General features: G+C 38.0%; 5 protein-coding genes and 2 long non-coding RNA genes across 9 annotated transcripts; 4 read left to right on the top strand and 3 right to left on the bottom strand.

Moving 5' to 3' along the window:
• Positions 1-2,628: 2,628 nt before the first annotated feature.
• Positions 2,629-15,637, top strand: LOC117638043. Its single transcript, XR_004587258.1, has 3 exons — positions 2,629-2,753; positions 3,866-3,868; positions 15,628-15,637. It is a non-coding gene; the product is annotated as an uncharacterized LOC117638043 (long non-coding RNA).
• Positions 4,167-5,192, top strand: LOC117638044. The gene is made up of 2 exons (XR_004587259.1): positions 4,167-4,818; positions 4,938-5,192. It is a non-coding gene; the product is annotated as an uncharacterized LOC117638044 (long non-coding RNA).
• Positions 9,652-11,121, bottom strand: LOC117638042 (non-symbiotic hemoglobin). Its single transcript, XM_034373126.1, has 4 exons — positions 10,853-11,121; positions 10,650-10,764; positions 10,096-10,212; positions 9,652-9,990 (listed from the first exon to the last, which is right to left on the bottom strand). The coding sequence occupies exons 1-4, from the start codon at positions 10,954-10,956 to the stop codon at positions 9,853-9,855; spliced, it is 474 nt and encodes a 157-aa protein (XP_034229017.1). The 5' UTR covers positions 10,957-11,121; the 3' UTR covers positions 9,652-9,852.
• On the top strand, positions 12,775-15,878 carry LOC117638039. 2 transcript variants are annotated; one of them, XM_034373123.1, is made up of 2 exons: positions 12,775-13,079; positions 14,731-15,878. In XM_034373123.1, exons 1-2 carry the CDS (start codon positions 13,054-13,056, stop codon positions 15,461-15,463), a joined length of 759 nt encoding a protein of 252 aa, XP_034229014.1. In that variant the 5' UTR covers positions 12,775-13,053; the 3' UTR covers positions 15,464-15,878. The 2 variants fall into 2 exon arrangements, with proteins under 2 accessions (XP_034229014.1, XP_034229015.1); XM_034373124.1 differs by lacking the exon at positions 12,775-13,079 and adding an exon at positions 13,532-14,297.
• A 663-nt stretch (positions 15,879-16,541) lies between these two features.
• LOC117638040 (60S ribosomal protein L10-like) lies at positions 16,542-17,867 on the bottom strand. Its single transcript, XM_034373125.1, has 3 exons — positions 17,207-17,867; positions 16,917-16,998; positions 16,542-16,810 (listed from the first exon to the last, which is right to left on the bottom strand). Exons 1-3 carry the CDS (start codon positions 17,716-17,718, stop codon positions 16,739-16,741), a joined length of 666 nt encoding a protein of 221 aa, XP_034229016.1. The 5' UTR covers positions 17,719-17,867; the 3' UTR covers positions 16,542-16,738.
• Positions 17,868-18,472: 605 nt separating this feature from the next.
• On the bottom strand, positions 18,473-21,375 carry LOC117638038 (plastid division protein PDV2). Its single transcript, XM_034373122.1, has 2 exons — positions 20,897-21,375; positions 18,473-19,249 (listed from the first exon to the last, which is right to left on the bottom strand). Exons 1-2 carry the CDS (start codon positions 21,131-21,133, stop codon positions 18,605-18,607), a joined length of 882 nt encoding a protein of 293 aa, XP_034229013.1. The 5' UTR covers positions 21,134-21,375; the 3' UTR covers positions 18,473-18,604.
• Positions 21,376-22,177: 802 nt separating this feature from the next.
• On the top strand, positions 22,178-25,954 carry LOC117637249 (probable U3 small nucleolar RNA-associated protein 11). Of its 2 annotated transcripts, XM_034372092.1 has the most exons (11): positions 22,194-22,295; positions 22,441-22,665; positions 22,801-22,886; positions 22,989-23,079; positions 23,205-23,296; positions 23,379-23,472; positions 23,562-23,641; positions 23,902-23,982; positions 25,042-25,141; positions 25,229-25,325; positions 25,547-25,954. In XM_034372092.1, exons 3-10 carry the CDS (start codon positions 22,831-22,833, stop codon positions 25,319-25,321), a joined length of 687 nt encoding a protein of 228 aa, XP_034227983.1. In that variant the 5' UTR covers positions 22,194-22,295; positions 22,441-22,665; positions 22,801-22,830; the 3' UTR covers positions 25,322-25,325; positions 25,547-25,954. The 2 variants fall into 2 exon arrangements, with proteins under 2 accessions (XP_034227982.1, XP_034227983.1); XM_034372091.1 differs by lacking the exon at positions 22,441-22,665 and having other exon boundaries at positions 22,178-22,295.
• The last annotated feature ends 494 nt before the right edge of the window (positions 25,955-26,448 follow it).

Genomic DNA, 26,448 nt, shown 5'->3' with positions numbered 1-26,448 from the left:
TACCTCCATGGGCGTTTTGCCCTCATTCGCAGCAGCAGGCAACCGATTAATGAGATGGCTTGCATAAGTAATCGCCTCAGCCCAAAACGCCTTGCCTAAACCAGCATTAGACAACATACACCGAACTTTCTCAAGCAAAGTACGGTTCATGCGCTCCGCCACCCCATTCTGTTGCGGTGTCTCCCTAACCGTGAAGTGCCTCACAATACCCTCATCTTGACAAACTTTCAAGAAAGGATCAGACTTATATTCACCACCATTGTCTGATCTGAGAGTCTTGATCTTTCGACCGCTTTGCATTTCAATCATCTTTTTCCACTTCAGGAATATCTTCAAGACTTCATCTTTACGCTTCATGGTGTACACCCATATTCTTCTAGAGAAGTCATCAACAAAGGAGACAAAATAATGGCTACCTCCCCAAGATGCATTCTTGGAAGGTCCCCAAACATCAGTGTGAACATAATCTAGAATGCCTTTAGTGTGGTGAATAGCAGTGCCAAATTTCACTCTAGTTTGCTTACCCAGCACACAGTGTTCACAGAATTCCAATTTGCATGCCTTTGCACCTTTCAATAAGCCTTGCTTCACCAATCCTTGCAACGCTTTTTCACCAGCATGCCCAAGACGCATATGCCATAACCTTGTGGTGTCTGTGCTATCTGCGTCAGCAGCTTCGGTGACAGCTGCTCCACCAATAACTGTACTACCCTGCAAGAAATACAAGTTATTTCGTCTTGTACCTTTCATCACCACCAGTGCCCCATGCACAGCTTTAAGAACTCCACCCTCCATGGTGATCTTGAGACCCTTGGATTCCAAAGCGCCCAATGAGATGAGATTCTTCTTCATATCCGGAACATACCGAACATCACTCAATTCTCTGACTGTTCCATCATGCATCTTCAAACAGATTTTGCCTATCCCTTGTGTTTTGCAGGCATTATTGTTGCCCATCAAAACAACTCCACCATCCAGCTCCTCGAAGCTAGAAAACCATTCCCGAATAGGACACATATGATAGGTGCAACCTGAATCCAAAATCCACTCAGTTGAGTGACCATCAGCAGATGAACTAGCCAAAGCAAACTCGAAATCTTCATCTCCAGATTTTGCAACATTTGCTTCAGAACCCACTTTCTCCTTCTCCTTGTTCTTCAATTTGGGGCAGTCTTTCTTCCAATGACCCTTTTGGCGACAAAAGGCACATTCATCTTTAGCAGGAAACTTCCCTCGTGACTTTGAACGAGATTTTCCCCGCTTCCCAGATTTTCTTTCCTCTGTTCGACCCCTTGCAACGAGTGCCTCGGTTTGTGAATTTTGAGTCTTCTGTTCCTTTTTACGACACTCATGATTCACCAATGCCGCAGACACCTCATCCAATTTCACCTCGGATTTTCCATACAACAAAGTAGTTGTCAAATGATCATAATCATCAGGCAATGAATTTAACAAACATAGTGCCTTATCCTCGTCAGGAATTATCACATCAAGGTTTGCTAAATCAGCAAGTATTTTATTATAATCATTGAGGTGTTCATGCATAGAAATACCTGAACGATATTGAAATCGGAAGAGTCGTTTCTTCAAGAAGAGCCGATTTTCTGCGCTCTTGGTCATATACTTCTCCTCCAATTTCATCCATAACTTCTTAGCAGAAGTTTCCTTCATATACGGGTATTTCAACTCCTTATCAAGGAACGATCGAATAGTGGCACAAGCATGGAGATTAATTCGAGTCCATTGCTTGTCATCAATATCTTCTGGTTTATCCTCCAGAACCATATCCAACTCTTGTTGATACAACACATCCATAACTTCACATTGCCACATACCAAAATTATTAGAGCCATTAAATTTATCAACCTCTAACCTTGTACTGGCAATTGGATGTCTATTGGATGTAGGTGCCGACGAAGACGATGTCGATTCCTTCTCCTTCAAAATTTCAACTTTTTCTCCAGCCATCAAATCTGCCCGGCACTATTCACTGCTACTGTAGCACAGCACTATTCACGGGAGCACTGTAGCACCGACACTATTCACGTGCACTATTCACCCGTCACTGTAGCACCGACAGATTTTTCACTCCCACGAAACCCCAGTCGAAAAACTGGAGCTCTGATACCACTTGTTGTGCGGAAGCGTCAACCAACTGCGAGTGAAAAATAAATAACAACAGGCAGGAGAAAAATTGAACAAAATAATCAACAAGAACAACACCAAGATTTATACTGGTTCGGCAATTGCCTACATCCAGTTTGGAGACGATGGAGTATTCCACTATAATCAATGGAGATATACAATAGTGTTTACCACTCAATTTCCCAAAGACCCAAATACACCCAACCTCACACACTCACAAAGGAAGAGAAAACAATGATACAAAGCAAAGAACAACTAGAGAGAATTTGTTTCTCTCTTTGGCAAAATGCCTTTCTTGCTATTTTTCTCTTCTACTCCACACTTGGTTTGATCCTTGGTTGGATGCTTCAAATGAAACCATCTTCTTCCAATTTATAGCCAAAGATGCAAGAGTGTGAATGCAAACTCAAACTATTCATATGTTGGCTACCAACCATGGATGGCTACCAAACAATCCACCCATTTTGACAAAGACTGGCTTGTCTTGTGCAGCAGAGCTACTACGACGATTCCAGCACGCACCCAAAGCCGATGGATCTCTTAGCTTTTTGGTTCTTGGAGATTGGGGAAGAAGAGGAGCCTTCAATCAATCTCAAGTTGCTCTTCAGGTTCATGTTCATTAATCATGGAGCAGACAAACGCTTTCACGAGCACTATGCTTCCGCGACTTCTTCCGCGAGTTCTACAAAGAAACGAAGAAGCTGTGGTACCTTGCTGGCCCAGGCAATACCCAGAAGGCCAACTCCATCGCAAGGCCCGCTCTGGACCTTGTTGCCTATGACAGTGGATACGGTGATGTAGAGGAAGAGCAGGGTGGCTATGAACTCGGCTATGAGGGGTCTGTAGAAGGACCACCGCTTGAGCTCATTGCTGTCGATGAGAGGAGCTGGTGGTGGGTCCACATAGTTTGGTGGTGACCGAATTGATTGGGAAACCAAGCGCATCCTATATAAACCCTCTCCATCTCCACAGACAGTTGCTTTATTCAACCCATTCTCCATTTTCTCGTATCAATTTCTTACACTCGAGATACAATATAACTTCCATGGCCAGTGAGAGTTTGAAAGTGGTGGGCGAGACATATTGCAAGGCATGGCTGCAACAAGCTTTCGAACCCGAAAACGAGTCGTTGCCGTGCACCAAGTTCTCGATGGATGTCAAGGCCACGGTTCGGCGGTTCCTGCTGCAGCAGCCTATTGATTTCAATGAAGAATATGTCGTTTTTGGAAGCCGATAATTGGAGCATGGGGGTCAGAAGCGGGATAACCTTCGGTCTGAACCGGCCCTGGCTCGGCGGTTCAGACGACAGCATGATCCCGAGCGACTGAGGGGTGGAGACTTTGACATCCTTGATGCCCTTGCGGACCAGAGCGTTGTGGAAGGTCCTCATGGCGGGGACGAGGCTGTTTTTAAATTAATTATATCTCTTAGTGCTTCTTCTTTCTCTGTTGCTTCCTTCTCTACAAAAAAAAAAAAAAAAAAAAAAGGATGCAAAGAGATCACCGCGATACCTGCACGGATCAAAATGGTTCCAAGGGCGAATACTCGTCGTCCTCATCCTCAGTGCTGTATGGCAAGGCCAAAAATTTGGGAACAAGACCAAGATGGCTGCGGCGGCAGTGGCGGCTGCGGCGGCATGGATGAGTTGCTTGCCGTTTTGGGTTACAAAGTTCGGGCCTCAGACATGGCCGAGGTGGCGGAGAAGCTCGAACAACTGGAGATGGTCATGGGCTCTGCTCAGGAAGATGGGATATCTCAGCTTTCTGATACAGTCCACTACAACCTCAACATCTTTAAGTGGAGATCTTCGGAACATGGCTCTCCATTTGTTCTCTGGAGGTTTTCTTTCACTACTCATCCCACTGATACTTGCTTTTAGCATGCAGAACTCGCCCTTGCTTCATTTAGCTTCCTCTGCCAGGTTATACACTCTTGCCACTTGAGAGTCTGTTTCAAAAGAAATGCACACGCTAAGTTCCAAAATGTCCATTCTTGCCGCAACTGGATCACAATTTGGTTTGCTGAGCTAGAGGGAGAGAGCATGTAGGCAACATGGCTCGACTTTCGTGGCTGCTGCGAGTCTAACTTCCAAAAAGCAGCTCTTCTCAACCTCAGTTGACAGAGAAACGAGGCATGGCTGGAACGTTTCGCAGATGCTTGCTCTGTTGTACAACAGCAATGGTCACGTTAATTGCTATGGTGGATTTTGAGTGCCCCTCCTCCAAACCCAACTACCAGGACTGGGATTCTAAAGCTGAGAAGCTGTGTCTGTGGGGGAAAGGAAAACACCAGGCTGATTGATAGATGTGGATGGGTGGACCAACCAACTAAACAAGTGGCTTAGTAAGTGGAGCAGAAGACAAAATTCCCCTAGTGCACAACAGACTGGCACGCATGCATTTATCCAAAGAGCTAAGGGCCCAAGGTGGGGAAAGGTTTGTTTGCTTTGCTTGTCTCATTATTCCCACTAATGAGCATGAATACAGTACGTAATGGCTGATACTTGATTGCTTTGCTTCTCTTATGGCAAAATATCTTGATTGCTTGGAAAAAGGTTTGTTTGCTTTGCTTGTCTCATTATTCCCACTAATGAGCATGAATACAATACGTAATGGCTGATACTTGATTGCTTTGCTTCTCTTATGGCAAAATATCTTGATTGCTTGGAAAAAGGTTTGTTTGCTTTGCTTGTCTCATTATTCCCACTAATGAGCATGAATACAGTACGTAATGGCTGATACTTGATTGCTTTGCTTCTCTTATGGCAAAATATCTTGATTGCTTGGAAAAAGGTTTGTTTGCTTTACTTGTCTCATATGTGGAATATTATCTGGGGGACTATTTGTCTATTGGCTATGATCTTTCCACGATCAACATTTGGTAAAAGGGTGGCTCAAAATGGTCAAAGAAGTGTATGTGCATGTAAGCTGACGATTGGTTGGAATGGTTTGTGCTTTGCTAATGATTATCATTTTCTGTAAAGAAATTCTTAGCCATTGAAAGACTCATTTTGGTTATGATGATGACCAAATTTGATGCATGATTAATTTGTGCTGTATGATGATATTAATATGAGAGCTGGCAGTCTCTCAGGTACTGTATTTATAAACATGTGATCAGACTTAAGAGTCCTTGATCACTGACATGTGAATAAGGACCTGGGGTTCCTTAATGATGTAACAGTACCGTATTGGTGCACAGTGCCGTAAACATGGATGATAATTGTACTGGCAGATGTACTGTGCACATGAATAGTACCAGACATATGAATAGTGACGTATGCATAAACATTTTGGGTAAACCGTCACTATATACAAAAAGGGAACCTGTAGTTCCTTAAACTCATGGATGAGCAAAGTAAATGAGATGCCAGAAGTTCCTCAAAATATGGACATGTAAGGACTTGAGGTCCTGAAATATGTACATAAAATTGTAAAAATGTCCATACCATGAGAATATGTGATTTTGGCCCGAAGTTCAAAATATAACAGTGTTGAGAACCTGAAGTTCCAACAATTAAATGGACATCCCTTGAGGTATTATTGCAAATTGTGGTATGCCACATATTTCTTTGGCATAAGAATATGATAAATTTAATAAAGTTCGATTTTGTTATAATCGACACCTCAAGGAAGAAATATATTTTGTGAATCCGGTTGTTAAGAATACACCGTGAAATGGATAATATCAGTATAAACTTCAAATGATGTATTGAGACTTCCCACATATTTTATTATATCTGGGCCGGAAGCCCATGGATCCAAATATATGAGTGATCCTAAACTTGAAGTTGTGGGTATATAGTAGTTAATGCTCTTCACTACTATATTGCGATATTATCATGGCTTTTACTCAGTTTATACTTCATGTCCATTTGAAAGGGGCAAATAAATTCTGAGTTTGTGTTTAGCCCAGGCCAAAACTATACGTGGCCTCTGATAATGTCTGTCAGCACTTTCGGAGTTTTCAAGTATTATTTTCGTCAAAGCCGATCTTGCTTTATGGATTTCACGGGACTACTTTTACAAAAGTATCCCGAGAATCTCGCTATTTTTTGATTAATTTGAAATCAACCGGTTCTATCTATTCATTGTATTTGTGTATAAATGTGTTACTAACAAAATTTCCTTTGCAGAAGACATCCAGTTTACTCCATACCTAATGATGCGATATCTACATGTTTTTCTTATCAGTAAGCAATACTTGCGTTATTTTATGCTTATATACTTATTTGATATTTTATCTTGAAAGGTAACCAAATGGGGAGATAAGTCCATTCCAAAAGAATGGCTTGTATGTATCCATGAATTATTAATGCAAATTTTACAGATTGCAAGTTGGATACATTGATAATACACTGCACATATTAAAGTCCCATAAATTATAACATGGGTATAGCAGTGATCAATATGATGCACGCCTATTGCGTAGCAAAGTATGTGGATTGAAGTCCCGAAAGGACAATCCTTTAACATGTCCATATTAATATTGTGCACGCCTAATGCGTAGCAAATTGTATGGGTTAAAATCCCAGAAATTAATTGACATGTATGTATTAATCTGTGGCATGCCTGCAGCATGACAGATAAATGGGTTCTAAATGTTCCAACTCCCTAAATGGAGATTATCCACGCCCTAATATAAAATAACGCTCCATTGGAGGTTATAATCCACATTCTCACATAATCAAAGCCCCCTGCAGTGGCTTGGGTACCCAAAAGCAAAGAAATGCTTATAATTGATGTATGCGCATGCACATGAGAATGGTGGGATCATGAATTGATGAATGATAAATTTTAATTTTGGAGTAGCTACTCAAATCATCAATGGGCTGTGTTGATTGGAACCACGTTCAATTATAAAATGTCGACAATATCATTGGCCAAATGGACTGAGGCAATTCCATTATAGATGAGAATGAACGTGAAAGAACAAACCCACAGTACGAACCCCAAAAGATGTTAATATTAAAAGTTATACTTGGGTGTTCGGAATAAAAGGGAATATACCTAATTTGTATGACACAATGTTTCTGGCAGAAACAAGGAATGTTGGATTTTCTCCATATTTATAGATTCCATTGTGCCCCCCCTTTATTGCACATTTACGGAGACCAACATGTTGTCTTTAAGGGTTATTAAATGCACAGAGTATATCACCTGAAGTGATTCCCTAAAGATGTATAAATAGCTGGGTTAAAGCTATATAATGTGTCATAAAGTTTAATCCCTTTAAACAAAATCCTTGAAAGGATTGAAATTGCATGAAGCAAGTCCCTGAATGAGATGTGCCCCTCTGTACTCAATGTTAATAAATTGCCTCAGTGAGTATATTGATTATAATGTGATTGCAACACATTAAAACTTCTCAAGAGTTCCAGAAATATTTGTCTCGACTGAAAGATCGAGCATTATGCCAACGAGATTATAGCTTATACTAAGAAAGTATTGAAGCATTTTTTTTATCCGTTGGGCACTTTAAGGATTTTCCGGGAGTATATTAGACCGGACATCGTATTTGAGCTCAACTCCATCACCATCATTTTTGGGATGATGTGAGATATGCGGACTCTGGAAATCTATATGGTCGTTTACTGGAACAAAGTTAGTCATGAAGTTTTAAGGGGGAGATATTCATCAGGGGGAGCATGGTATTAATAAAGACTTTCATACGCTGTACTCTTTTTCCTTCATCAGGTTTTTATCCCACTGGGTTTTTCCTGATAAGGTTTTAACGAGGCAGTGTCGCTCAAGATTAACTCACAGAAGCAGTGTCCACTATGACATTCAGACAGATGATCAACAGTATGGCTTCAAGATATTCTATCAAGCATCAGGGGGAGCGTGCCATCAATAAAGACCTTTCCACACTGTACTCTTTTTCCTTCGTCCAGGTTTTTATCCCACTGGGTTTTTCCTGGTAAGGTTTTAACGAGGCAGTGTTGCACGCATGTCAATATACACAGAATTTATGTTACGCATGGTTATGTACTCTTTTTCCCTTCGACCAGTTTTTGTCCCACTGGGTTTTACTGGCAAGGTTTTTAACGAGATATATTCCATACCATTTGTGGTCTCCAAGGGGGAGTGTTGTAAATAATTAGGTGTGGAGCCCACATGTTGGAAGGGGGCCCACACGTTGGAAGAAAACTTTGTCTACAAAAGGATTCCCTCTCATTGTAACAAGGAGATACTGAAACAGATCAATGAATGAGAAAATCAGCTTCCTCCATTTCTCTCTTCTAAATTCTCCAAATTTATAACATTTTGATGTTATATATCATTTCAGATATGTTCTTTCTGATTAAATATAAGTTTATTTCTTCTGTAGGTGACACTGAATGAAGTGGCATACAATTGCATGTGCTCCATTATTGACTTTGATTTGATATCATACAAGCAGTGAGCATGTTATACTTTTGTAAAACATGTGCCAGTTCAAAATATTTTCATTCTTTTAGTTTTCATTCAAAATGTTTTGATTCTTTTGATTTTTTATTTTGATTTTTTCACTTTCCTCTAGAATTGCCGTCAGCAAACACACAAACAAAGCAGAAATGGGTAAGTTCCAGTCCTGTACTAATTTCTAAAACCAGGGTATGCCAACGTCAAATTAAAACCAGCACCTTAGAGCACAAGGAACTTGACAATTTGGTATGGTTTTTGTTTATACTATATCTAATCAAGCAATCTAGAGGCTATGTCAAAATTTTCACATTGAAATATTACAAAAAGTGAAGACTCCCCCTCACTTATAAAAAGAAATCATTCGCTACTTAGAAGGGGTTCTTACTCTCTCTCTCTCTCTCTCTCTCTCTCTCTCTCTCTCTCTCTCTCTCATTCTCTTTATCTTTGGGTCCTACCCCTTGTACAATGTAAACACATATTATTATTGTGAGAATATACTTCTCTGTAAACGTAGCCCATTTATTAAGGTGAATGTGAATGAAGGTCCTAGCCTTCACACACCTCGCATCTCTAAGTTGGACTCAATATTAACCGTTCATTTTTGCGCATCAAGAATTTTGATCCAAATTGAGTTTACAATTTGTATAGATGTGGAGCATATGTGATAAGATCACTGATGATGCTTTAGTCATCCATATCCTCAATGGCGTGGCCCCAAGTTTAAAGAACTTGTTCTAAAGTCACTAACCTATTGGATGCAGTCAAAATTTGCTTTAGGATGTTGTCAAAATTTGATAAGTAACTAACCCATTGAGATGGTTAAATTGAATTTTGCTAGTGTTGGGCAAGCGGCAAAGTTCATTCTTAGATTTACAAAGATTTTGGTCCAACCTTCCGCAGTCAAATTAGTGGGTTGAGAAAGCCTGGATTCAAATTATCTCGAGCCCAATCTAGCTCAAGTTAGCCCATCACAGATAAACTTAAAAAAATGCTTGGGTCATAGTCATAATCCGAATATTGTTGGGTTCATCCAGAAATAAAAAAAAATTATATTGGTCTGATATTAATTACAAATAATTTTTTATAGGGGATAAAAATATGAGCTTACAACCCAGTGAATCTTATTTAAAAAATCAAACTCACAAAAGTTCATTTAAAAGAAAAGGTTAAGAAAATAACAAACACTCAAACAAAATTAACAAAGGCACATTCCCTGATGCAAACCTTCTGTACATTATTTCCATCATGTAAAATTTCCAAATGAAGCAAGAGCTGAGATTGTATTGAAGAAGTGTTTAATTCAAGGGGAGGGCTTCATTTCTGCTTTTATAGCAGCAACCAACTGATCATAAGCTTCTCCCCATGCATTTTTCATCTCTGGTGACCACATTTCTGGCACTGCTTCTTTTATGGTTTCTAACAATGCGAACTTAGTGACCTGAAAATTGTTCAACGAGACGTTAGCCCAATTAGTTACTTACTAGTAATTTATTTGCATTTTCATAACAATTTTTTTCCAAACGAAAAAATAATATATGTATACCTCATAATGTTCATCGACCACTCCAGATTTGAAGTGTACTCCACCTAATCTTTTCAAGGTTGATTCTCTCACTGTGACTTTGCCTGATTTCCGGAGTTGAACGGCTGATTCACAAGTCTGCCACACAAATTGAAGAATATATTATTGAAAGTTGTCATTAGTGTAGGACTAATTTGGGACTGCTCTTAGAAGTGCTTCTACTATAAAAATATTTTTACTAAATATTGAATTTCTTTTTTAAAAAACACTTGAAAAATGATTCCTTAATAAGCACTTAAAAATAATTTAGGTTAAGAAAGCACTTTTATGAATCATAAATATTTTGAAGTTTTTCTACCAAACAAACACTATCAAAAGCACTTGTCATAAAAGCGTTTTTAGACTTTCTACAAGCTGAAGCAATACTAAACATACCCTTGCATTAGCTAGATTGTCATGAAAATTCATGGTTAACTACCTACCAACCGTTGGATCAAAATCTAATGATTGGCAACATATCATTCTACTTTATTGGGAATATTTGAATGAGGTGGACATGGGTGGCTTATACTTACCATAACAAAGACAGAAATAGCATGGGGCTTGAGCTTTGGGTTCTTCTCCAGAGGAATATCAGAGTCCTTCAAGAAAGAGAACAGCTTCTGAGCTGATGGTGCAATTTCAAATATCCTGCAATTGTTTCACACATATAGGATTTAACAACATTTAAAATGTAATTGGAAATAAAAAATAAAAAAATCCTGCAAGACTGACTTACTTCAGGAAGAATTTAAGACCCAATTCAGCAGAATTCTTCTTCATCACACCCCATGACTTGGCCACCAATGTTTCCTGCTCTTCTGTGAAAACTTTCCCTTCCATGTTATGAATTTTTTTTCACACAAACTCACTTAACTTGAAAATGGTATTGAGGCTGTTGAGTTCAGATCAATATTCTTCGAAAGAGATTATATATATAGTAAACCCAGTGAAGATTAGATTTAACCCTTCAGGGCACTGGAGAGCCATTCTTTGATCTTTCAAATTTTCTTTTGTTTTGCACAAAATTTGATAAGCAACTTAGCACCACACATGTCCCAAAACTAGGGGCTGTTTGAGGCCAAATTGGGGAACATGGTATTGGGATTTGAGGTTTTTGGCTGAAGTGACGCAAGCCATAACATCATATTTTTGCAAGAGCGGCCAAAGTTAAACATAAGATCGCTGATTTGTAGACAAATATTCTTACTCTTGAGCTATAAATTCATTGGCTTTGCCCAATACCTTTCAGGAGCCGAAGAAATTTGTCACCAATGACAAATAATATCATATTTTTAGACTTTACAAACATTGTATAAGGTAGTCTTATTGGCTTTTGCTTTGGCATAAGTGGGGTGGGTTTGAGGCATTATTTTTACACAAAAAGACAAGAATATAATATTGTAGCCCTTCAAATTATGGTAGAGCCAAAAACTTTCGATTAGCAAATACAACTTGGCCTCCTAGGTGAAGGTGCAATCCAGTGATCCACCGTAAAAAATGATCACCAGTTTCATGGGTCCATCTAGGGGAGGCCACAATTGTCCTAGCTTTGCAGGATGTCCATTTTCTGATAATTATTTGAGCTAGTTCTGCAGCAGGATGTCCATTTTAGGATATCTTGAAGAGGGGCGGAGGAAGAAAATTTGTTCAAGGGGCCAAAACTTTAGTAGAACCAAGAATTATGTACACCATTGTTGAAAGGTTTGCTTTGAAAGCCAACATTGGGACAATGGGGCACATGAACTTCCATCAGCCTTTTTGATAATGTAAAATGGAATATTCGAACTTAAGATATCTTTCAATTCCAACATTGAAAAGAGAAGTACCACTAAATTAGTAGCTAGTTGGTGGTCGTACATATACTAAGAACATCATCCATCAAAAATTTATAGTTTAATCTTACATATTAAAAAAAAAATTAAATTCCATAGTTTGTGAGATTTAAATCTCTCAACGAGGCTAGGGAAAATTTTGAAATGTAGAAATTACAGTCGTAGGGTGTTCTTATAAATGTGTAGTTGAATTAAAAATATATATAAACACATAAATGTTCAATAATGAAATAGAAAGAGAGAAAGTGTGAGGGATTGATGGAACTTTAGCTTTAGCCGGTCGTGACCAAGAAACCACTGGTTTCGCTTGGTGGGCCGGAAATGCCCGACTTATCAATTTATCAGGTAAACTACTGGGGGTTCATGTAGCCCATGCCGGATTAATCGTATTCTGGGCAGAAACAATGAACCTATTTGAAGTGGCTCATTTCGTATCAGAAAAGCCTATGTATGAACAAGGATTAATTTTACTTCCCAAATTAAAATTTTCAAACTTTTATGGGTTAAATATTTTAAATTTCCCCCCCCCCCCCCCAAAAAAAAAAAAAAAGGTTTGAAAAAACGTGAGCCACATTATGTGGTTTAAAATTAAGAAAATTGTAGTACGGAACGGAAGTGGTCTTCCTGTGCAGATGAGAAATTGAAAAGTCAACAATAGAAGGAGAGGGAATGTTACGGCAGCCCATCTTTTACGTATATATCCTTATGAAGTCTGCTTTCAATTCTCATATTTGTCTTAAGCGTGGGTATTTTAGGGTTAACATTAAATTTCAAGGTCTATATATACCTCAAAACAAACGTGCCTCTCCCGGTCTCTCTTTAAATTCTCCAGCCTCAAAAGTCATGCATATCTCAAAATTTTCCAGTTTAAATCTTCCTTCCTCCCTCCTCTCTTGCATGAGGGAGGGACATAGGAAAGGACTGAAATGATGTGCTGGTTATTGGCCATGTTCATGGCGACATCTTGTGAAGGAAGATATTAACCAAATGGAATATGGTGTAGTGGCATCTTCTGTTCCAAACTTCGGCCGTCAATATTTTCCGACCACGATGAGGATGTCGATGACTTAGTTTGCGCCACCGTTATTTTGCAACGACAACAACAATGAAAATCGTGGTTGGCCCAATAAAGTACCTTCTTTTGCCTTGTTCTCCTACCATGACCACGAATAGTTGCGAACATCAGGATATGCAATTATTTGTCTATTTCTCTTATTATGTGTTTACATAATATAAAAAATAGACATGATTGTATATCAGAGAAGAATATCTAAGAGTTACTCATACAAAAAAGGTGCACTATTTTAGCCTGTTAAAAAAAAATGTTTTAATTTTGTTTTTCTGTTAATTTTATTACTATTGTACTTTCTTTTATTGTTAGCATGCCATCATCCTAATTTAATGGTGTTTTTATGGTTGTTCGTTTTGATTGCTGTAGATAAATTTAAACTTATAAATTAAGAAATGAACTTGCAGCTCAAGAGCTCGAGAATGTTTACTTTGTATACGAGATCTCTATTTAATTATCATTGTCTCAATATCACTAGCAAACATACTTTAAAAGCTACTTGGGCTAGACGGTCTTTTCGGATAGAGAAACGACTGTAAACAAAGTACCCCAACCCAAAACAAAAATAGTGGAGTTTGTAAGCCCAATCCCACTAGCCAAAACTTAGCTAAGCATTCTCTTTGAAATGCCTCTGCCTCCTTCATGCATTTTCTAGGAAGAAAGCCAAGACTTGGCTTGGCTAATTCCTCCTCCTCTTTGAAATGCCTTTGCCTCTGTCATGCATTTTCTAGAAAGAAAGCCAGGACTTGGCTAAGCCCTCCTCCTCTTTGAAATGTCATTGCCTCCGTCATGCATTTTCTAGAAAGAAAGGGCAAGACTTGGCTAAGCTCTCTTTGCCATGCATCTTCTTGGAAGAAAGCCAATAGACTTAGCTAAGCCCTCCTCTTTGAAACTTCTTGGCCTCCAACGTGCATCTAGAAAGAAAGCCAAGACATGGCTAAGCCTCCCCTTTGAAATTTCTTTGCATCCGAGTCTCTGACGTCATGCATTTCTAGAAAACCACGACTTAGCTTAGGACCCTCCTCTTTGAAAATTTCTTTGCCTCCGCCATGCATCTTCTAGGAAGAAGGCCGTACGCGTTTGGAGCTGCGGAATTGTTGACAAGTTCTTTTGAAATTATAAGGGTGCGGTAACTTCTGCGCTAAGTTATCTGTGTCTATAAAAAAAAAACTGTTCATTTTTTAATTTTTTCCATTATGAGTTTTTCCATTATTTAATTTTTTCCATTGCATCTCTCTTTGCTCTTATTCTCTGCACTTACAATATTTCAAGGAGATCAGGTAAAGTTTTTCAAATATGAAATCTGTTTGGGCTCGCGTGGTGCTTATGATTGGATTGAATTGAATAACTTTTAGATTTAAGTTAAGTTAAAGGAGGAAATGGCTGTAGAAGTGAAATATTTTTCATTTTTAGGATTAGAAGGGATATAAGTTATAAGGTGTTAAGATCCTATCTTGTTGTAGGAATTAGATTAGATAAGTTTTCTTCGTAATCTTCTACCTTCAACTTGGACAAAATTTCTTCATTTTTTTTTCCTTCAACATGCCTTAATAAGTTATCCAATCTAGTCCAATATTAGGCATCAAACGAGTCCTTTGTGTTTCTATGCAATACTTAACTTAACTTGAAGTTAACGTTTGTGTTTGTGTTTTTTTTTCCCTTTTTCACATGATGAATTAACTTTTTTTTTTCAATCAAAATATACTTTTACAGACGTAGATCGACAGCAGCCGCCATGACGAAATTCGATGAGATACCGCACCCGAGCCACCCAGAACACAAGCTGGAGCAGAGATGGACAAGGAAGCTGTTCAAGTGCAACGGGTGCAATGAGCCAGGCATAGGTTCACACTACACGTGTCCCCAATCCTCATGCAGCTTTGATCTGCACATGTACTGTGCCATTCCCTTGGGCCTTTTCCACCACCCCTTCCAACGCGGTTGCAGCTTCCAACTCCTCCAAAGCCCACCGGAGAACACTCGCAGCTGCAATGCATGCGGGGAGAAAGGAACGGGGTTCGTGTACCATTGCAAAGGCTGCAAGTCCAACCTCCACCCCTGCTGTGCTAAGCTGCCCATGAAGCTCGAGGCTGGAGATGTCAACCTCTATTTGTATGAAAAAGTGAAAAAACCGTGCCAAGAATGTGGATATAAAGGGAAGGGCTGGAGTTATAGGTCCGTGGACAAGAAATGTTATCTGCATGTGGCATGTGCGAAGAAATTGATAGCAGAAAAATGGCTACATGGCTCGGGACATGGTGATGATTTGCAGACCACAATTCCAAACCTCAACAACATGATTCAAAAGTACCATCAACCTAAAGGGAAGCTGAAGAGGTTCGCTGAGATTGTCCGGTTGGTTTTGCAGACGGTGATATCAACTCTGCTAGGTGATCCAACGGCTTTGATTGCTGGAACTGTCAAGTTGCTATTGACAGATGATTGACTTGGTCAAACCTAGTTGAATGATTTTGTTTTGTTTTATTTATTTGTTTATTTTTGTAAGTGATTTGAAACTTTAGAACTAGGGGATAATTGTGTGTGATTTCGTAAGAAATCTCCTTCCCTTGTAATTCAACTATTAGCTTGTACTAGTGACTTTACAACTAGGGAATAATTGTGTGATATTGTGTAAGAAATCCCTTTTCCTCGTAATTCTACTATTAACTTGTACTAGCGACTTTAAAATTAGGGAATAATTGTGTGTGATTGTGTAAGAAATCCCCTTCCCTGGTAGTTTGATTATTAGCTTGTACTAAAAACTAGGGGATAATTTTTTTTGTAATTTTCTTATTTGTTAGGGGGGTTTGAATATAGACCCAGTTAATAAATAAAATATTGCGACAAATCCTTCTATTACAGTTACTGAATAAAAACCGTTTTCATTTATTACTTCGTTTTTCCGACTATTTGCCCTTGATGATAAATAATGGAAACAAATTAAAAGTGCTTTATTTGATGCATTTGTTAACACCCCCAATGAAGAAGAATGAAAATGCTCCTAAACAAATTAGATAGAAAGCTACAGAAAACAGAGTTCGTAACAGAGTTGAGAAGGTTGAGAATTCAAACATGAAGCAAGCACTGAGACAGACAGTAGAGTTGTTAAAAATGAAAAGGATTGTGTAAGCAGGAGACCTAGAAAAAAGTTGTAAAGGAAATGCTTTTCAGAAGGAGAACATAGCAGGAGACGGGTGCAACCAAGAAACTTGTTTGACATCCAAAAGTTCATGAAGCAAAGGGTTTTCGAAACAAATGGGACCTCAAATTCTGTGCGCAGTGTGCTTATTCCATTTCTTCAGGATTTTAACTCAAACATTTTGAAATAGCATGACATCCAAGGAGGAAATGTTATTTTAAGACAATTCATCACACAGTTCAGTCAAATTGTTCCATTTCAAACTCAAAATACAAGCACCATACATGATAGATTTACAGTTAACACCATTAAAACTATAACATTCCAAACTTTATCCAGCAAATGGTCTATGAAGAAGCATTAGAATTTAATGGAGATAGATATCAGGACCAGAAAAGAACATTAAAAGAGACTCATATAACATAACAAGCCAATTCATGCAAAGCAACAGCATTCTGATAACATTATCGATAACCAAAAACCTTAATAAAAATATCAAACATAAACTCCAACATAAACTCCAACAGAAGTTTGCCCAAAATTTAAAATCTTAATTCCTAATGGAAGTTGGATTACATGAAATCAGTTCACAGCAGCGTCTATGAATGCTCCTCCAGGACGGCGCAACGCCAAAGATCCATGGCATCCCAAAAGCTACAAGAACAACATATGGATCGTTAATTATTGGCATTGGCTCATGAAATCAAGCTTAAGGAACTAATAAAATAAATTAACACTAATTTGTTAGGGATAAACAAACCTTGGCATTGACACCATCAGGAACAATACGATTCTCTGCCTTCAACCTGACATAGTCAGCTCTGCTGAACTTGGTAAAGCCCCTGAAAAGTAACACAGAGACAAAGTTTCAGCATAATAATGATTAATTCTAATTATAGTTATGACAAAAATTAAACAATTAAAAGAGCCCATGATATACCCAAAAAAAAAAAAAAAAAAAAGAAGCAATCAAAATCAAAATTTGGATTTTGGGTTTTGAGTTACAGATTGCAAAATCCAAAACCCATAAACTCAAAAGAAAAAACATACCATTTCCTGCTCTCAATGATCTTTTGACGCCCAGGGAACTTGAACTTGGAGCGGCGCAGAGCCTCATGAGCGTGGTTCTTGTTGCTGTCTTTGCAGCGAACGGAGAGAAGCACCTGACCAATAGCAACCCTAGCACAAGTACCCAGGGGCTTCCCAAAAGCACCTCGCATACCAGTCTGAAGCCTATCGGCTCCGGCGCAAGAAAGCATCTTGTTGATCCTGAGAACATGGAAAGGATGAACCCTAACTCGCAAATGAAACGTGTCCTTTCCGGCGAACTTAGTCATGTACTTGTTGCAGGCAATACGGGCGGCCTCGAGGGCTTCGCTCGAAACGTTTTCTTTCTCCCAAGAAACGAGGTGGATGCAGAAAGGAAACTCATCCACGCCCTTCTTCTTCATGCCCACATCGTAGATTCGGATCTTCGGATCCGGAACACCACGGCAAAAACGCGATTTCGGGTAGGGTTTGTTCTTGATCTGGCGGTAGCACCTGGCTGGTCTTCGTCCCATGGCGATTGGTTTCGGCTGCTCAAACCCTAAATCTCGAAATGAATTGGGTTGAAGAAGATTGGTGTTTGTGGTTAGTATATATAGTATGATTTCTGAAGCCCATCAATATTTTGGGTTGTTTCTTGGGCCCGACACATGTTATCCAGTCCGTAAATTTAACCCGATAATAATGCATGGCTTTGGTTCGGGTCAAACTTTACCATCTTCTGTTTCTCCATGGTGGGCCATACCGTTTATGCACCAAACAAATATTATCACGGGCCTTTAAATTTGTTTTGATTGATTATTTTGTGTAATTATGGAAGAATTTTGAAACCCTCACAATAAAATTAAAGAAAAATATATATTTAAAAAATTTGAGCTACACCCCTCTGCCATGAAGAAAAATATTATGAGAGACTAATAGCAAGCTAATTCATATGAACTTTATGAATATCTTTATTTTATTTTTTATTTTTTAAAATACAAACCATAACTTAAGCTACAAAAGTGAATGATGATTCAAACATACACACTACCAAGGTGCCATTAGTTCGAATTTGAGACCACTGATATACAAGCTAAGGCCATTTTTCATTGGAGCAAGACTCCCATCGACTCGGGTGCCATTCTTTATCTTCAAGCAATGTTTAGCACAAGTTTTCATTAGCATGGGAATCATTATGTAGCAAATTTCCAAAACTAGGGGATTTTTAAGGCTAATGGGGGAACATGGTTTTAGGCTTTTAGCTATTGGCTCAAGCGACGCAAGCTAAAATAAATTTGTCACTTATAATCACTAATCATATCTCAAACCAGACAGCCCTTGGAGCATTAGAGATGCAATTTCCATAACAGCATATCACAACGAAGCAGAGATATACAAAACGATGGAAGGAAGAAACATTTAACCGCAACCATAGTTTACATCTGGTCTTGCAACAGCTGACGAGAAGGGAACTTCGACTCTCTCTTTCACAACGCATCGAGCTTTCCCGTCTTCCACAACAAGGACTCTCCCCGGGGGGCATTCAATTGTCGATCTCTTTTCTTTACTCGGTGGTTGCTGAGAGAGGCCTGATATTTTGAAAGTGGTATTACTTCTCACAAATCTAGGACCAAAACCAGACAAGCTTAACACAGATGCCACGCCAACAATAGTAAGCACGGTCTTGGCCGCTGTGCTTAGGACAAATCCCAACCCTCTTGAGTTTTTGGATCCAGTTTTCACCTCATCTCTGTCTGTCTCGCTCAATTTCTTCTTTTCTTCATTTGTTGGATCACTATTGATTATCCCATTTCGTAGAGACTTGTGTGTAGGTGGCAAATAGCCATTTTCTAGGCAAAAAGTGTGTGGAGACCGGCTTGGATATGGAGGAAGCAAGAGATCGTTGTTGTGCTCTACTGTTTCACCAGCAAAAGCAGAAGCTTCATGTATCACTTCCAAATCATTCCCTTTGTACTCCTTAAGCTTGTTGAGTAGCATCTTTCGGCTGCTTTCCATCTCAGAAAGGGCAACTTCCCTTTCATACCTTTGCTGCTGTTGCAAAGCCTGATCATTAAAAAAACAAAACAAAAAAGGGTTACAAATCTTATAAAGTTATCTTACGTATACATGTTAAATTTGTTCTTGATATATACCCAAATTAAAAATGATAGGTAAACCCCACGTCACTTTTCCAAGACATAAAACCGTTCCATTGTGACTATAACATACTTCTTACAATAAATCAAACACATGGCCACATTTAATGAACTTGTATGCTTTCCATGGAAAGTGCAACCGGTCACTAATTAATTATAATAAATATGCTAACACTTCGAGATCTAGCTAGTGCGTAAAAGAGAATGTTTCAATTTGAAGACATCAAGCATGGGTCAAACGAACAAAAGGGAGTTCATCCAACATCAAGAAAGTATGTATAATGCTCAACACAAGTCTAATGCCTCCCTCCATGGTTAAAATTGAGTACTCTGGAATTTCACGTGTGCAGGAAGCTGACTTGCATATAGTGCATTTGCATGTAGGTTCAATGAATTACAACTCCAGCCTTTCTAGCCAAGTGAAACACTTGTCCTCTTAAAGAGGAGGTCTTGGGTTCATCTCATGGAGGAGAAAGAACTCAGGAAGCGAAGCCAACTCCTATTTGTTGCCTGTGGTCACTATATGATGCAAAAATTTGCTTTCCAATTACTTTAGTAACTAAAAACTCTGTGAAAAGGAACTACTTCAAGCAGATGTGATATCTAAAATTTGTCTCTATTGCCTCTGAAAAGAACTATAAATGTAATATAAAATATTAAATACTTTGTAAACAACATATAATAGAATTTTCACTATGCGGCATTGGCTTGCGGTGACAAGTGTTATCGGGAATAGGAATCAAGATGTTGGAAGATATCAAACCACAGAATAACTAATTTTTGTTGATAGAACAAGTTTTTTCTTTCTTTCTACAAGTGAAAAGAAAAAGAACAGCACGTATGTCTTCCCTTAACATATAGCACTTTTATACGAAAAACTGAAACTTCAGTAGTTCCAACAAACACATCCACCAATCCTCAAATAGGAAGGGGAAGGCTGCACAATCAAAGGAGTTCTGAGAAATAAACATAATTCCAATTTGGGGGTTCCACTCATATATTACCTTTTTTTATATTTAAACATTAATCCGAGGTCTCCCCTTATTCCTCCCCACACAACCACCATCTAAAACAAATCCAAAATCAACACTTCTTCATCTTAAAAGCAGAAAGGGAAGCCTAATATTTCTTGATACTAAATTCTGTACCTTATCAGTCATTCTGATTGTATATGTGGTAATAACGTTGGTTCAACTCTGGATTTTAAAACACCTAGCAACAAATCCCTCCTTTTTATGTATTTTTTTGCTTAAGCAAAAAGAAAGCAGTGCAATTTGGCGTTCATAAAAAGAGGAAGACTAATCAAGAAGCTAAAAAACAATGCCAAAGTAATATAGTCCATGTATAAACCAACACGAAAGAAATTAAACCCGAAGTCAAGCATAAACCAACCCATTTAACACAGCACACTAGCATAAGCACATACACACTCACATACATCAAACTGCAAGTTTCAAACTTTAAGCACCCAATTGCAATAGACAAACTACTTCAGCGAAATTAGGGTTTTTAACAAAACCAACATAAACGAAATAGGGTTTTGGGGAAAACAAACCTGTAAGGAAGAGAGCTGGTTCTCAAGGGATTCAAGGGCATCGCAAATGTTGAAAAGCTTATGCGCCTCATCATCTTCTTCTTCTTCTTCTCTGTCTTCATCTCCTGCTTCACCATCAGCTTGGATTCCATTTTCCCTTTTGGGTGGTGGGTCATTAGCTTTGTGGATGCAGTTGCTGATCTTCAACCTCAGCTCTGTAGCTCTTGCCAAAACCAACCCTATACCTTCTTCTTCCATTTCTCTTCTTTTATTCTTTTCCTTTTCTAAGGAAAAAATAAAATAAAGAGAGAGAGAATGGGAAATTTATTAATAAAAGTAGGTTGTGAATAGTTTTGTTTTGAAGGGTTTTGAAATTGAAATTGAATAGATATTGCATTCAATTGGGGGAGAAGGAAGGTTTATGAGTAGCGCCAAAATAGAACTGCACTACAGCTAATGCTTTTGGGGTTTAAGTGACTCTGGTGGCTCTCTCTCTCTCTCTCTCTCTCTCTCTCTCATGCTAGTAGATAGACTCCTTTTGTTATTATTTGATGCCCTTCACTCTTTTTTATTGTTAGTTTTGCCAAATGCCAAAGCTCCCCACCAAAGAAAACAAAATGGTTTTTTTATTATATTTTTTTTTTATATATATTCCTTTTGTTTACCCAAAATCTAAAAACTACAATTTTTCATATTTAGAAAAAAAAAATTATAAATTAAGAATTAATGTTTATGGCTCAGTTCAGTTCAGGAGGAATCTATGGTTGCAATAGTGCACATGTGACCTGAACTTTATACATTTTGGTTTCATTATTGGTGTAATCTTTCTGGGATGGGGAAGTGCCAAAGACTTGGGAGTATTATGTCCGTATTATATGTCACATCAATTAAATCAATGAGATGTATTTTAATAAAAAAAAAGTTTAATTAACAATTTTTTTTAAGTGTTAATAAATTATAAATGAAAAGAAAATACTAAATAATTTTAATTAATGTGAATGTCTATTTCATCTACTACATAAGATGGTATGAGAATATGATATATAAATATAACAAAAGTAGCATTATTCAACAAATATTACATAACAATGATAACATGAGTATATATATGTAAAATTATAAATATAGTATAGTATTTTTAGGTTTTTTTCTCTGATTTCTTATATTTTTATAGGCCGTATTGACCCCCTCAAATAACCTACTCACTCTAAACTCTTCGTTATGGCTTCTCGAAATGACAAGTTTGAGTTACTGGCTTGAGCCCAAATGAATGTATGAGACAAAAAGAAGTATAAAACACTTAACATGCAACCAAAACGCTGCGTATTGTAATTAGGGAACCTAACATCATCTTCTTCACGAGTTAGCCACCTCTTGTTGGCTGATTGCAACTGGAGATTCGCAGAAGCTGCAAGCGCAAGTAAGTTATTTTCTTCCTTCTTCCTTCTTCCTTCTTCTTCTTTCTTCTCTGCCGCTGAAACCAGTAAAAACCTGGCCTTTGTCGAATCTAGAAGAAGAGGTTGTGTGTTGCGAAATAACCCCCGCTGTATCCTTGACCGTATCAGGATCGTATCGCTTGTGTGTCCATGGCGTATCGAAGACGTATCGGATGGTCAACATAACAGAAAATACACGATACGCCGTTTGCCGTATCCGATACATATCGGAGGCGTATCGTACTCGTGTCTTATCGGAGGAGTATCCGATACGAGCATACCCTTCATGACCGGCGTATCGGTGCAAATATAGGCTATATTTCATTCCATTCCTTTCCTCCATCCAAACGCATTGTAAATATAGAATTTGATGCAGTCTATCTGGAGATGGTTATATATATTTGTTGCACCTGCAATTCCATAGCTTAATAAATGGTGAACGTTTGCACACTGACAAACTAAAACTCCGTCTTTTTGCTACCTTGGCAGTATTGTGGTGATTGCTTCAAATCATTCAGCATGTCGTCCCTAAGGAATGCTATTAGCAGGCGGGCTCACAAGGAACGAGCTCAACCGTGAGCAACCACATTCCCTTTGCTGTTAGACTTTCAGATAATGTTGTTTTGCATCAATCAGATCATGGGAATTATGTAATTTGTTGTTCACATTTTTGTTAGGGAATCGAGGAAAAAATTTGGGCTTCTTGAAAAGCACAAGGACTATGTTGAGCGTGCAAAAGCATATCACAAGAAGGAGGAGACTTTACGGGTAAAATTGTGGTGACTTTGTTGCTTGTCTCCTTGGATTTCATCATTTGTCTATAATCGCGTAATATAACTTCCAATTATGGTACATGTCTTAGGCTATGTCTTATCTGTCTTTTCACTCAACAGAGACTGAAGGAGAAAGCGGCCTTTAGAAACCCAGATGAGTTCTACTTCAAGATGATCAAGACTCGAACTGTTGGTGGAGTCCATAAATTAGAGTAACATAGAACTCTTGTATAATGCTTCTTTATGATTTTTCTTTGGCACTTGCTTCTCAAATGACATAGCTTGTTGCTACAGGAGTCAGGCAAACAAGTACACTCCAGAAGAGCTCTTACTTATGAAGACCCAAGATATTGGATACATACTTCAGAAAGTTCAGAGTGAGAAAAAGGTTATTAATACTAGTACCAAGAAGCTATGGTTTATCAAGTGGTTTTTAGTTTACTCTGTTGGTTATAATTATGCTGTTATCCAACGCAGAAAATTGAAAAGTTGACTGCGACACTCCACTCTCTTGATAATCGGCCTTCAAGTAGACATGTTTACTTTGCTGAAGACAGGTTTGAGCTTCATCTGCTTTTTCTGTCTTTGGAAAATCAAAATTATATCCGATTAAGTGGATTGCTTTTTAATGCTTTAGATTTTCTTATTTTTGTTTTTATTCGTAACCAGACTTAGATATGTTGGAGAGACCATTTTCTGTTTCTTGTTATTTTTAGGGAGGCTTTCAATGACACCCCCTTGAGGTTTGGTCAGACTCCACATGTTTTTGAAAGTTTTTTCAAATATATCTTATCTTGTTTTTTCCTTTTGTTTGTAGGGAGGAGGCTAAAGAAATTCAATCACGTTCAAAAAGTGGAACTATGCCTGCTTCTGAGGACATTCCTGATCATATAAAAAGGTACAAACAAAGTTTTCAGTGTTAGGGGATAGATTGATGAGTTATGTTTATTATTGAAGGTGATCTGTTTATTTTTATCAGTTTAAGAATCTATTATGAATGTCTGTGCATTACAGTATCGTATAAACAAATGCCTTTTGATTTGGTTGATAAAATTTTGGCATATTTTTCTATCAAGGGGTAACTGTGCACTGATTGGTTCGTACTTTTTTTTGAAACGCCATAAGATTACTTTGTGAGACAAATCCATTAATCCCTCAGAATATGAATAGGACTTAGAAACTTCGTCATAATAGAAAGGTTTAAAGCAAAACTATTCTCTTAATATTTAGTTCAACGGATGCAATTTGGCTTTTTATAGTTGTTGTGATTTGTCAGTATGTTAATTGACCTGAAAGAGGATAAGCGAATCTTATTGGTCACAAGTATATTGCTGAAGTTTTCTGTATTTTTAACAAATGGGATGAACTGCCTTTTGCTGTTATGTCAACCACAATCCAATTCCTTTGCATCTCCGACTGCATTACGTGGAAAAGACCTGATTATAGGCTGGAGTCTGGCGTAGAGATTTTGCAAGTTTGATTTTAAAAAGTTAAACTACAAGTTGGTTCGAAGCCCTACTATCAGGTGCTAGTTGGAATTGAGAAATTTGGTAGTGTAATAATCTCTCTCTTAAATTTTTTTTGTTATCATGATATCTTAAGTTTTCTTTTCTTCTATGCCATTTTATCTCCTGAATTCTAGGTAGCTGACTCATGCTTTAAGAAATTCTTGTTATCCTTCAATTTCTTAAATATCATGGTAATCTACCTTTCAATGGTGAAGTGATGCATACTTCTTCCTTCCTGTTTCCATTTTCGTTCTGAATCCTAGGTAGCTCACTCATGCTTTAAGAAATTCTTATTATCCTTAAATTTCTACAATATCATGGTATGCTGCCTTTCAATTGGTGGAGTGATGCACACTTCTTCCTTCCTGTTTCCATTGTTGTACTGAATTCTTGTAGAACGATATTAGTCTTTTGGTTAAGTCTTATATTCTTTTGTCTTCAATGTGCAGGAAAACAACTGCTTCCTACAGAGAGCTAGAAGCAAGGAGGAATAGAGTCAATGAGTTGGAGAAAATCTATACGGATATGGCAATGCAGAAGGAATTACAGGTATTGACATCCAAATTTCTTTTCCGTAGATCTGGTTCTTTTGTTGTGCATGGAAAATATTGAAAAAAAGTCCATCTAAATTAACAGAAAAAGGGTAGAAAACGCAAACTACGGGAAGATGAGATTGTCTGCCCAACATCCAAACCTGTCTTCAAGTGGCGGGCTGAGCGTAAGCGCTGAATAGGTAGGTGTTGATCAATGATTAGCTTCTTTTTGTGTCTAGGTCTGTTTGCTTATTTTTCAGCTTAAAAGTGTGTACTTCTTGGTGCTATGACAATACTAACAAGCAGTCTACAGTCATTTTTGAGATTTTTCTGATTGACATAATCAGTCATAGTAACTGAATTTCAATTCAAAATAATCCATTTCAATATCATTTATTAATTTTTCAAATTGTGAATCCAGTTGGAGTAGGATATTAAACCGATATCATCAGATAAGCACGGCAACTCTATCTACTCTACCAGGCTTTGCTTAAGTGGAGTTTCAGCTCATTCAGCCCTTCAATACGTTCAATTTGGTAGACAAAATTCGGGCTTTCCATAGGTTTTATTTTTATTTTTGTCAAGGATACGGTAGCGTAACTGGAAGACGTAGGACCAAACAATATATTTGGGTCTACATCATAGCACCTTTAGTTGCCATATTCTCCCACAATTCAGTATTTTATTGTATTGAGTACAAGTGATGGGGGGAGGGAAGTTTACTCAAATATTCATTGGGTGTCAAGGGGGTTTTGAACCTCAGTCCACATGAGACAATGAACGACAGCAGCAATTCTTATAATTGGCACAACCTGAGTTTGATAGTGAAGTTTATTGTACTAATGTAATAGATGAAGCAATTATATTTCGTTTCTCAAAACAAATGAACTTAAAGGTGACGTCTGTGGATAAGGAATAAACATCAGATCAGGTATAGTTTTCTTGCACAAATAGATGTTACCGTAAAATGAAAACTTTTTTTTAAGCATGTATTGGGGAAAAAGGATCTGCCTCTTGCTCTTTGAACCTCTCACAATTAGCATAATGTCGTTTTGTTTCCTTCGATTCAGTAGTTTAAAAGCCACAAATTCCACATTTCTCCAACGCATGATGAAGGAGTGAAAGATCAGAAAACAATATACAGCAGAAGAATCATCTGCTGCTCAAATATTGAAGCACTGTCGTTAAGTATTTAAACTCACAAAGAGCACGTGCAAAAAATAAAGGCCCAAAAATAGAAAAAAGGAAGCAAAAGAAGTTCCCACAATCTCTTCTATTAAGAAGCTAGCAGAGAAGATGATTATGTTCACAAACACAGTACCT

The sequence above is a fragment of the Prunus dulcis genome, chromosome 8, assembly GCF_902201215.1.
Source record: "Prunus dulcis chromosome 8, ALMONDv2, whole genome shotgun sequence".
Classification (NCBI taxonomy): Eukaryota; Viridiplantae; Streptophyta; class Magnoliopsida; order Rosales; family Rosaceae; genus Prunus; species Prunus dulcis.
This window is presented reverse-complemented; position numbering and strand designations above follow the sequence as displayed.